Here is a 12,500-nt window from a genome sequence, read left to right as displayed (position 1 = left end):
CTAAAATTTTTACTCCACTGGAATAATGAATTTCATTAATTACTTTTTCCTCTTTTTTCAGACAAGAGATGAAGCAGCTTGTGAGTGAACTGGATGAAGAGAAAAAGATCCGCCTGTCCCTTCAGGTGAGCAGGAATCTACATGGCCTCATGTGGAATTATCTTCTCATGCAAATAAAAAGTCCAAAACAGTGTTATAGAAGAAGTGCCTTTATTTGTCACAGAAACGTTACAGCACAGTGAAATTTGTTCTTCGCCTATCCCAGCTTGCTCAGAAGCTGGGTTCAGAGCGCAGGGTCGGCCATGATACTGCACCCCTGGAGCACAGAGGGTTAAGGGCCTTGCTCAGGGGCCCAAGAGTGGCAGCTTGGCGATAGCGGTGTTTAAACCCCCGACCAGTAACCCAGCGCCTTAACCACTAAACCTCCACTTCCCCTAATGAAGCACGAGAAACCCGAGTGTAGAGTATCATACACAATGTATAAAACCCACCAAGGAACATTTCAAAGAACTTTTTTAGAATTTGGTTAAAAGCCTAAAGATCTTCCCACACGGTTCCTCACTGACTTGGGAAACCAGGAACGTGTTTGATACGTGTGGAATCATTTTGCTCCTGTTTTTGTTTTTCAGATGGATGTCGAGAACATTAAGAAGTTTCTGCCCAAATGATGGTGCATGATTCTGAAGCTGGAGGTCAGAAGGCAGGATGTCGGAATGGCTGAGAGATGGATTTGTGCCAAAAGAGAGAAAGAACAAAAAAGCAGGCGAGAACAACAGCATGGAGAAAACAAACGAACGCTTTCCTGCATCTCCAGATTATTTTTTATTTTATGATCATTTTTTAAGAGGGTGATGTGGCACTCTGTAGAATCATTCTGTTGAGGAGGAACTTCTCATCTTCTCGTCTCCTCCTGGTACTGTGTTCCATCCAGTGGCTCGTCATGAAGAAGACCCTGCTGTGTCTGTCTTCAGAACGCTTCACTTCTTTATTTTTATTGTCCTTCTCATTATCTCTGCAGCTTTGGTTCTCTTCCATCCCTCTCCATCTCCCTCCCCCTCTCTCTCTCTCTATCCCTCTTTCTTTCTCTCTCTCTCTCTCTTCATCTCCCTCCCCCTCTCTCTCTCTCCATCCCTCTTTCTTTCTCTCTCTCTCTCTTCATCTCCCTCCCACTCTCTCTCTCCATCCCTCTCTTTTTCTCTCTCTCTCTCTTCATCCCCCCTCTCTCTCTCTCTCTCTCTCTCTCTCTCTCCATCTCTCTCCCTCTCTCTTCCTCTCTTCCTCTCACGCTGAGGCCTTCTTTATTTGAAATGAAATCGTATCTTTTTTTGTTTTCTTGATGCTGTTTTTCTTCTTTCGAGAAAGTCTTCTATAAACTTTTATATTTTAATGTACTGAAAATGCATTTATGTGTGCAAATTTTATTAAAAAAGAATATTCCAAAAAAACCTTCGCCTCAGGTTTTATTTCTCTCGCAGGTCCTATTTTTACATGTTCATTACAGCAAAATGAAATTCTTTCTATCCCATTGATGTTAGAAACAATACAGTGCCCCTGGAGTACAGATGTTTAAGGGCCTTGCTCAGGGGCCCCAAGAGTGGCAGCTTGGCAATCCTAGGACTTGAACCGCTGACCTTCTGATCAGTAACCCAGAGTCTTAACCACTGATCTCCCAACTCCCTGTATGTGTGTTTGTACACCTCAGTCTGTCTGTCTCTCTGTCTGTGTCTGTCTGTTGTTTAGTTTCTAAATGTTTCTACACCACTATCTGTCTCTCTCTCTGTCCATCTGTCTGTCTCTCTCTGTATCTGTCCATCTGTCTGTCTCTATATGTCTCTCTGTCTGTGTCTCTGTTGTTTAGTTTCTAAATGTTTCTACACCATTTCTCTACATTTATCTAATAATCCGGCTCTGTCTATACCATTTTGACAATCTGTCTTTCTTTCTGTCTTTATACATTTGTACACCTTTGTCTGTGTCTGTCTGTTTGTCTGTCTGTCTGTCTGTCTGAGGACTGTGTTTAATTAAAGCTGAACTACAGAACAGTGAGGAAGTGGCCGTCACACAGAACCTGTGGGCGGAGATTCTTCTGAGAAAGTTCTGAGAAGGTGAAATCCATCAGCAGGTCTGGAATCAGTGCAGAGTGAGAAGCGTTTCATCAGCAGAACTCGTTACTGTAACTGTGTCTATGGTGATGTCAGTGTGCGAGATGTTTCAGGAAAAACTCAGTAAAATTTCAGAACGATTCCAAACTTCTGAACAGTGTTTATTCTACATTACACATCAAACAGCTGTGTGTTTGTGGTTAAGGGCAAACAGAGGTCACAGAACGGACAGTGCCGTTAAAGTATATCACTCAGTCCATAAATCTAGCCACACACACACACACACACACACACAGTATTCAGACTTAGGCGCACACACACATGCTCTATTCTAATTTAGACACTAACACACGTTTGTGGAGACCAGCGAAGGAGCTCCTGGGAGGAGAAACATGAGCTCAGGACCTGAGAAACAGAACACTCCAGAACATTCAGGAGTTACATAAAGGGATGTGGATCAGGCATGAAGGAAACATGAGCGCTATAAGAGCACTCATAAAAAAATTTAATTAAAGCAACACATCAGATACAAATAAACATCTTTAGCTAAAAGAAACGTAAAAAAAAAAAAACCTCCATCTATACGTGTCTCCAGCACACGTGACCCTTTCCAGGACTGTTCTGCATGAATAAACATCTACCTGTACTAGCTCTCACCCACTGGGCTGCTGGGTTATGGATCTATATACAGTTAAGAATATCTGGTGAGTTTTGGTGGAAAGAGATGTTTGTGTAATGTGTATGGAAGGAGTCTCCAGTTTCAGTGCACTTTAGTGTATGTGAAGTGCTCCAGAGAGCCCTGAGAGGAGGTTGGTTTCCATCGTATGTGTAAACACACTCAGTCATGTCAGAGGTAACAGCAGGAGGAGCAATAGAGACAATCACGCGCGCACGCACGAGCGCGCGCGCGCCTGCACATCTTTTTAGCGACCGCGCGTCTCGGTGGCGGAGAGTCTCCGCGTTCCCACCTCGGGTGCGTGTGCACGTCTCCGGGCGCGCGTGAGACCAGGGTTCTGTATTTTTGCGCATTCTGGACTTTAAGGGTTCTTTGGGAACTCTGTATTCGGACTAGGACGGAAATAAACCTCCTGACCGACCATGACGGAGCGCGTGCCCAAAGCAGCGCTTTATATTTAGCTGCTGGACTTTAGACAGTGAGGAGAGAAGAGGGGAAGTGACTGGATAGAGAGAGACAGAGAGAGAGAGAGAGAGAGAGAGAGAGAGAGAGAGAGAGAGAGAGAGAGAGAGACAGAGAGAGAGAGAGAGAGAGAGAGAGAGAGAGAGAATTTTCACTGGAAACTCTAAATAAAGGCGCGCGCGCAAACATATCCACAAGAAATAATCAGGTAGGTGCAGGTTCGGCTTTACATCGTGCATGACTAACTTTATTTTTAGCTTCTTAAACTTGTTCGCTCGTCTGTGTGTGTGTGTGTGTGTGTGTGTGTGTGTGTGTGTGTGTGTGTGTGTGTGTGTGTGTGTGTGTGTGTGTGTGCGCGTGTGAAGCGTTGCACACTTCCTACTAATTGCACAATTCCATGTAATTCTTATTGCAGTGTTACAGAAGCCGGAGGATTTGAGGATCAGAAGAAGCAGTCAGAAGTCAGTGGTCAGTGATGAGAGCTGGCTTGATGAGCAGGAGGTCTCTGTGTTGCGGGGACGCGAGCGCGCTCACCGTGCCTCAATTCGCACCACGCGCTTATTAGACTCCAGGTAACCACACCCTGAGAGGTCTTCCACTTTCTAGGCTCCTCAGGTCGAGGACGAGCGCGCGTGGTGGAAGTGTGCATCTGCACGCCGATCTTCTTCCTCAAAAGTTTGGTGTTAAAAGGTTCTCAGGTTGGCACGTGCCTCTGCGCTGGAGGTATAATTAACCCAGAGAAACGCGCGCGCGTAACGTGTACTTCAATTATTCTTAAAAAAGACTAGCAAAGCTGAGCTTCAGAGCAGAACTTTAGTCTCCAAACCAACCTGGCAAAGTTTCAACGGTTTTTATTGCATTCACTGTGTTAAAAAAAAATGCAAATTATGCACTAATTTAAATATTATCAAAAAATCGCGCTTCGACATGTACAGAGTTTATCAACAATTTCAAACATTTCATTTATATTTATATTTTCATTTCTGTACTATAACCTGTCTTGCATGTTTATTTAAAATTTTTAGAGAACCAGAAAAGAGTTACACCACACACACACACACACACACACACACACACACACACACACACACACACACACACACACACACGCACACTCCCTGCGCGGTGATGGAGGTGTCCAGCCAGGCGGCGGGGGAGGCGGGGGGAGATCACGCTGGCAGTGTTTCGTTGACCGCTGCGGAGAGAGCGGACGTCCCGAGCCCGAGTCTGGTGTCGAAGCAGCGCAGTCTGAGGGCCGTGTACGTCCTGAACGACGGGCTGAAGGCGGTGGCGGCGAACAGCCCCGAGTCCGGAGCGCTGCAGTGCCTCCAGAGAGCGTGCGACGCCGAGAGCGCCATCCTCACCACCGTCACCTTCGGCAGGCTGGATTTCGGCGAGACCTCGGTGCTGGACACTTTTTACGATGCAGGTGAGATTTACAGCTGTTTTCTTTTCAAAAAGCAAAGCACATCTAACACACACAACCGAGACGCTTTTCACATCATAGGAGGTATAAATGTTTTCTGAGATGCTTTTAGAACATCACAGCGTTGTGTTTGACTTGCTCTTTGAATAGGAGGCTCATGAGTTCAGATCCCAGCATCACCAAGCTACCAGCTCTGGTCTGTTAACAGGTGTCCTGTTCTTTAATGAGTGTGTGAAGATCTTGTGCACAGAATAATACTGTAAGAAGAGGACATGTGTCCAGCTCACAGTTTCCTGTCCATGTTGTGGTATGAACTTTTTAGATAAAAACCAGAATGTTGGATGAAGCCACTGATGGATTATTTGCTGATGGTTGATCAGTTATTCTACATTTGGATTGTTTACAATCCCAAATCACTCAAATATGGCAGGAAACTACAGAATAAATACGGCTTATTTTAAATATTTCATATTTTCAGCAAAAAAAATTTTTTTTATTATAATGATTTCATTATATATTATATATTCAAACATACTTTTGCCTTTGTTGTGTGTGTATCAAAAGCACACAAAAAGTGTTGGAGGCCTTTTTTGTATCTGCTTCTGTAAGTGCTGTGTGTTGGTGATGGTATGTGAGTGAACTTGCCTCGACCTGCACTTCTACAGCGAGCGGTAACAGAAATCACAATTCCACTGAAACTCTCACACTTCACATGGTTTTTTTACCTGTCGTGACTCACACACACACACACACACACACACACACACACACACACACACACACACACACACACACACACACGTGTAAATCAAGTCTTATAATAATCCCTGCTGCTCAACTGCAGTCGGACTCGTTTTGTATATGAACATTTTTCTAAGTTTTTTTCAAATTTGATCAGTAATAGTAATTTCTTGTCTCGGGTCACTGCACCACCAACTAACTATTCATATATATATTTAATACAGTTTAATGTAATTTTTATAAAGTTTTTTTTTAAAATTATTAGCGACCATGAGGTGAAGAATTCGTAGTTAGATTTTTACACAGGTGAAGCGCTGAATGAACCTCCTCCGTCTGCAGAGAGGGACGTACAGGACATGCAGGACATTTAAAAACATCTGCTCATGATGTCACAAAATTTCTGGCTAGGTTTATTCGAGAAAAGTGCATCCCTGCACAGATTCTCCCTGATGTGCATTACAGTTTTCTCCATTTTCCAGCTGTGTAACTTTCTCGATATATATGAAATTTATTTGGTATACTCTCATGATGATGTTCAGTTGTAACTATTATCATCATGACGTTCTTCAAAATAGTGGAATTGTGTTGCATTTTTCATAAGAGAAAACACAAAAACTCAGATGAGGTTGTAAACAAGCTCCTGGAGGCTGAGCATCCTGCATATGAAAATGTTCCTGCTCTAATGAGTAGAATTTCCCCTGGATGCTGGATGATGATCAGATATTGCTGAAACTCAACTCTATGAGGGCAGGTTTAGGAAAAGCAGGTTAGACTCGTCTGACTTTCTCTGCAAAATCTTGTCATCTTGCATATTTTAATTATATTCCTGACACTTTTATAACTAATAGATTGTAACTAAGGCCAGTTTAGACATGGAGCCTGAGAAGGTTTCCAGGAGAACAATACATTTATTGTGTTGCTGATGTTATTTGTTTTAAAAAAATTCTATCTGTAGTTTATTTTTCTTTTAGTTTGCAATCCAGAAGTTCTGTAGGTCCACAAGCAGATCTTTGGGTTGATGTTAATCTGATTTAATGTTTATATCATATTATATTTTAGCTGAAGCTCAGAGTCAGAGACAGGAAGAGAACTCCAAAAAGGGAAATACATTTAAATAGATTAATTTCTCTTTCTGAACTTATTAGTGACGTGTTTTATAATAAATATATAAATAAACATCCTACTTATTTTTAATGAACAAATAAAAACTAAACCATTAAAGGAATTTTTAAAGTAAAGTGTTAATGAGGGAGAAAATACACCCAAACCAGAGAGAGAGAGAGAGAGAGAGAGAGAGAGAGAGAGGGACAGGTACATGGTGCAGGATCAGCTATGATATGAAGCTTCAGGAGCACAGAGGGCTAAGGGCCTCACTCAGGGGCCCAAGCTTGGTGTTGCTGGAGATTGAACCCATAACCTTCTGATCAGTAACCCAAAGCCTAAACCACATGAAGTGTATGTTTCTGTTTCTGAGAAATTTAATTTGAATGAAAAACACTGTGTGTGTGTGTGTGTGTGTGTGTGTGTGTGTGTGTGTGTGTGTGTGTGTGTGTGTGTGTGTATACAAACCTGTGAAACTGCTGCAAAACACTTCTTTGTTTCTATTTTATTTAATTGGATATTTGTGTTAACATTTTCATGTTCATAATAACGTCTCTTTTATATCTCTGACACACACACACACACACACACACACACACACACACACACACACACACACACACACACACACACACACACACACACACACACACACACACACTGTTTTAGACATTGCGGTGGTGGACATGAGTGACGTGTTCCGGCAGCCATCTCTCTTTTATCACCTGGGAGTTCGGGAGAGCTTCGACATGGCCAACAACGTTATCCTGTACCATGACACCGACCCTGACACTGCACAGTCCCTGAAGGTGAACACACACACACACAAACACACACACACACTGGACACAACACCACAGGGATGATAAGAGTCATCGTTTCACATCAGTGCATCGACATAAAAGCATTTGTATCCCGATGCATTATTTTGAACATATTTGCGTCTGTAAAAATTATTTATTTCTATATAATTATCAGTAGACACGCTTTACTTTTACTTTTATTATTTAGGAAGTGACCAATAATTAGTGATCAATATTTTCCATGTAGATCGATTTTCCCTCGCGTTCTCTCCGCACCGTATTACAACACTATGGAGAGACATCATGGCTTGTCACATAGAATACAGATTAACCTGGCAGAGGTAGAGGTAGGCAGCACTATAAAGGCGTGTTCGAAGCCATGCGTCAGAAGGCACTTAAGTAAATTGATGTTTTGCTGTCTGTCTGGACCAAAAAAATTAAATTAAACTCTTTGTACCATATTGAATTGCAGAGCATTTTATTTTTTACATTGACTCGTATGGAAATCGGATCACGCTGCATCGTAACGGAGGAATCGGATCGCATCGGTAGCAGTTTTATATGTATCTTATTGTATAATGTATCGTATCGTTGGCTATGCATCGAGATGCGAATCGCATCCACCTCAGTTATGGAGATGCACATCCTATTCAACAGCGTATCTATGGGTTTAGTGACTAGCGCCCCCTAGTCATCACATTCATAAACACACGTCCCTACTAAACATTTTATTAACTACACACTATTTGTTAAATTAATCTGAGATCAGAAGATGTGTGTGATTATGTGCGATGAGTAACTCACTCATTTCTTTCTTGTTTTTATTGTTTTTCTGAAGGACATGGTGGCCCAGAAAAACACAGTAAGTATCAAATCTAAGTGGATTCATCTTCACATCTCTCCTCATTCAAAACATCAAGAATGAATAGAAATATGAATATTCATTAATATGCAAATAAGCAAACACACTACCATGACCTCCTGCCATTCCTAACACCTCACATTAGCTAACATAACTAGCGGGTTAGCTAGCTGCTAGTAAGTTATTTGGCTAGCTAAAGCATACTGATTTGTATCCAGGTATAAAAATATCCAGGTGCTGTCACGTTGTCACACTTATCTTTTCTCAATTTTATGTTACAACAGTTTAAAATGCTGGAGCTTGTGTTGTGACATCACAACATTATATTATGCATAGCCATGCCCCCAAATTAGCTAAAATGCAAAATTGTATAAATATGATGATTTGTTGGGAGAGCTGCGATTAAACTCCACGTGTGCTGTCTCACTGTATTCTCAGCCTCATGGTTATTTCTGGAGTTTCTCTGTCACGTCCTGTTCGCTTTGTTTTATTTATGGCTCCAGGACAATAAATAACCTCCAAGGCTGAGAGAAGCACACAGAGTTCAGAAGATGGTGTTCAGTACAGTTTTACTATTAAATTCTGGATCCTGATTGGTCAAAAAGGGTTGATTGGTTTTCTATAACAGCAGCTCTAACAGTAGCGCAGGTTTATATAAATGCGCTCGCTCTGGTACGTTTCATAGCAAAGGATTGTTTACGAGGAGATGTTTATGTATACAGATGTTTATGTATACAGATGTTCATGTAGCATGTATGTAAGGAGTCTCTGGTGCCAGAGATTATAAGGAGGTGAAGCACTAGCTTTTGCGACCTCTTTAGGACAGGGGAGTTTACACTTCTGTGTGGCTTCTCTGAAACGTGACGAAACGAGTCGTAACACGGTTAATAACATTTGTAATTGTTGTTGAATTAAGAGGAACTCGGGCGCTAACAGTAACACCGCCCCTTTAGTATGTTACTATGACAACACCACACACTGTTTTATTCATGTCTCGTGAAACGGTGACTTGTGGTGGAACAGAAGCAGGTGGCACAGGCTGGAGGTCTACCAGATTAGCGCATGTCTTTAAATAGCGCCGTTAGCCAACCGCTTCAGCTGCTCTGTCCAGAACTCGACCTTGGGCCAGAACTGAACTATTAATTCTGCACAAAATGTTGCAGAATAAAGTTTCGGAGATTTAAAGTAATGGGACGTAAAGAAACATTAAATGTATCTATTTATTTATTTTCTTATTTATTTATGTACATTACATTCTGAATAAATAGAATGTCACTGGTTTATTTTTTTATTTTGAAATTTACCATGTGATGTTACTTTAATATTTATTTATTTGGGGACGAACAAAAGTGTAACGTAATTTTCAATGACACTATTTAATCTCACCGTGTACCTGTCTCCCCGTGTACCTGTCTCACTGTCTACCTGTCTCTCCGTCTACCTGTCTCACTGTCTACCTGTATCACTGTATACCTGTCTCCCCGTGTACCTGTCTCACTGTCTACCTGTCTCACTGTCTACCTGTATCACTGTATACCTGTCTCACCGTGTACCTGTCTCACTGTCTACCTGTCTCACTGTCTACCTGTATCACTGTATACCTGTCTCACCGTCTACCTGTCTCACCGTCTACCTGTCTCACCATGTACCTGTCTCACCGTCTACCTGTCTCACTGTCTACCTGTCTCACCGTATACCTGTCTCACCGTGTACCTGTCTCACCATGTACCGGTCTCACCGCCTACCTGTCTCACTGTCTACCTGTCTCACTGTCTACCTGTATCACTGTATACCTGTCTCACCGTGTACCTGTCTCACTGTCTACCTGTCTCACTGTCTACCTGTATCACTGTATACCTGTCTCACCGTCTACCTGTCTCACCGTCTACCTGTCTCACCATGTACCTGTCTCACTGTCTACCTGTCTCACTGTCTACCTGTCTCACTGTATACCTGTCTCACCGTGTACCTGTCTCACCATGTACCGGTCTCACCGCCTACCTGTCTCACTGTCTACCTGTCTCACTGTCTACCTGTCTCACCGTGTACCTGTCTCAATGTGTACCTGTCTCACTGTCTACCTGTCTCACCTATGTACCTGTCTCACCTATGTACCTGTGTCTCTGTGTACCTGCATCACTTATGTACCTGTCTCACTGTGTACCTGTCTCTTGTCTCACTGTGTACTTGTCTCACCTATAATTCTGTCTCACTGGGTACCTGTCTCACCTATAATTCTGTTTTACTGACATGTATGTATTTACTCCCTGATTGAATTCTTTATCTTGTTTTTCTGCGTCTCTCTGTTTCCTGTATTTCTCTTTATCTCAGTGAGTTTCCTCTCTGCATGTTCTTATATTCTTAATCTTTGTATTTCTCATTTATCCTCTCTTTCTCTTTCTCTCTGATTTCTCTGTTTCTGTTTCTCTTTCCTCTCACTGTGGTGTGTATTATGTGGAGTAGGCCTTTCAGCCCGTTACTCTGGGCTTCCCCTGGGTGCAGTTACCACCTGAGTACCGCGGCTCGGGTCTGAGGAATAAAGTACGTAGTGAGGCAGTGAGTGAGTGAGTGTCCGAGAGGAGACACCGCGAATCCTTCTGCACCTAAAAATACTGAACATACTAACATGGCTAACGGTGGTGAGGAGGGAGCGATTAACGGGATCATTAAGAAAACTGTCAGGATAAAAACATTTCAGCTGATTATTAATTATTTTGTACATTTTATATCACTTTTATACAAAAGGAATAACAGCAGTAACAGTGTTAGAATTAGCATATGTAGGGCTAAGTGATAAAACACAATATTACTATAATCGAGAAGACTTTTACGATAAACATCATGCTATAGAAATTAGCTAAAAAAGGTTTCACAAAACAGTTATAAAATAACACAAAACCTACAAAGAGGAAAATGAAAACTAAAATATAAATCACCGTAACAACGATATCTAAAAAAAATTGAATTGAAAAATTATTTATCATGATAATTATGTTATACTGATATATCGCCCAGCCCTACACATGCAGCCACTGATTTATGCTAATTGTATAGACAAATGAGATCAGTTTGTTCATTTGTCACTTTTGCATAATGTTAACTAGTCCCTCCCACTTCCCATTTCTTCACCATGTTTGGATTCACCTTTAATCTTTAATCTGTTATTGTTCCTGCTGCCACGTTTTCTGGTGCTGTTTTTGGTGCCTCACACGTGTGTTGCGTGTTCCTCCAGGCCTCCAGCGGGAATTATTACTTTATTCCCTACGTGATGACGCCCAACAACGAGTACATCTGCTGTGAGAACGTGGCCCAGCGCCGGGCGTCCGAGTACATGCAGCCCAGCTGGGACAACCTGCTCGGACCTCTGTGTGTCCCACTGGTGGACCGATTCGCAAGTCTGCTCAAAGACATCCACGTCACGTCGTGGTACAAACACTCATATCATCACTCACATCAACACTCACATCATTCACGTCATCGCTCACATCAACACTAGATGAGAATGTAGATGTAGATGTGGTAGATTTGGATGTAGATGTATATGTGGATGTAGATGTGGTATATGTGGATGTAGATGTGGTAGATAATAAGTCACACTTCCATTAAAACATAGTTAATATCTCAGATGTACATCTGGATTTATTTGTTTAATTTACATCTTTCTGTTTGAGTCTTTCCTGAAGCTCTTTGATGAATGTGTCCACATGCGAGTCAGAATTCAGATCTGGAGTGTTCGTTCTATTTCAGTCATTTTCAAACACTGTCACTGCGACTCCTCTCTGTGTGTGTGTGTGTGTGTGTGTGTGTGTGTGTGTGTGTGTGTGTGTGTGTGTGTGTGTGTGTGTGAATATGACTTCCTGTCCTTATCGTTATTATCACTTTAAGAAGAAAAGTTCAGAGATGTAGAAAGCAGTTCAGTAGAACGTGTTGTTTTAAGTAAAACAAAACAATAAATCGTGTTTATTTTTGTTTTTGTTAAAGTGCTTCATTTAAAGACACGCTACTGAACGACATCCGGAAAGCGCGAGACAAATATCAGGGTGAGGAACTGGCCAAGGAACTGTCTCGCATCAAACTGCGCATAGACAACACCGAGGTTCTCACACAGGACATCGTCATGAACCTGCTCTTCTCCTACAGAGACATACAGGTGTGTTAAAGTAAACACACACCCACACACACACACACACACACACACACACACACACACACACACACACACACATACATACAAAGACCCCCACCTACAGAAAAGCTTCTATCTCGTGAATAATCATTAGAATCTCAGAATATGAGAATTCTCTGCTTTCTGCTTGACTTCTACCTG

The 12,500-nt window shown here is 42.0% G+C and overlaps 2 protein-coding genes and 1 long non-coding RNA gene across 9 annotated transcripts in view; 2 read left to right on the top strand and 1 right to left on the bottom strand.

The window, feature by feature from the left end:
- The window catches only part of sh3kbp1 (SH3-domain kinase binding protein 1), a 40,419-nt gene extending 38,974 nt beyond the window's left edge, over positions 1-1,445 (top strand). For all 3 annotated transcript variants that reach the window (XM_083529629.1, XM_083529628.1, XM_083529627.1), the window contains 2 exons: positions 62-125; positions 630-1,445. In XM_083529629.1, the coding sequence (XP_083385755.1) occupies positions 62-125; positions 630-668 (103 nt within the window). In that variant the 3' untranslated portion in view covers positions 669-1,445. The remainder of the gene's footprint in view (positions 1-61; positions 126-629) is intronic.
- The window catches only part of LOC310719689, a 154,481-nt gene that overhangs the window by 62,315 nt on the left and 79,666 nt on the right, over positions 1-12,500 (bottom strand). The window lies entirely within an intron of this gene.
- Positions 3,015-12,500, top strand: part of map3k15 (mitogen-activated protein kinase kinase kinase 15) — a 27,059-nt gene continuing 17,573 nt past the window's right edge. Inside the window, exons 1-8 of one of the 5 annotated variants that reach the window (XM_083529592.1) lie at positions 3,015-3,448; positions 3,656-3,812; positions 4,266-4,669; positions 7,178-7,317; positions 8,150-8,173; positions 10,637-10,714; positions 11,406-11,599; positions 12,155-12,323. In XM_083529592.1, coding sequence (XP_083385718.1) covers positions 4,369-4,669; positions 7,178-7,317; positions 8,150-8,173; positions 10,637-10,714; positions 11,406-11,599; positions 12,155-12,323 — 906 coding nt within the window. In that variant the 5' untranslated portion in view covers positions 3,015-3,448; positions 3,656-3,812; positions 4,266-4,368. Of the gene's footprint in view, positions 3,449-3,638; positions 3,813-3,878; positions 3,964-4,265; positions 4,670-7,177; positions 7,318-8,149; positions 8,174-9,346; positions 9,386-10,636; positions 10,715-11,405; positions 11,600-12,154; positions 12,324-12,500 lie in introns of those variants that run through there. The other 4 variants (XM_083529595.1, XM_083529593.1, XM_083529594.1 and 1 more) reach the window with 4 other exon arrangements.

Source organism: Silurus aristotelis, assembly GCF_946808225.1.
Source record: "Silurus aristotelis genome assembly, chromosome: 25".
In the NCBI taxonomy this organism is placed as follows: Eukaryota; Metazoa; Chordata; class Actinopteri; order Siluriformes; family Siluridae; genus Silurus; species Silurus aristotelis.
Note: the sequence above shows the minus strand (reverse complement) of the source record. Positions and strands in the feature narration are given on the sequence as shown.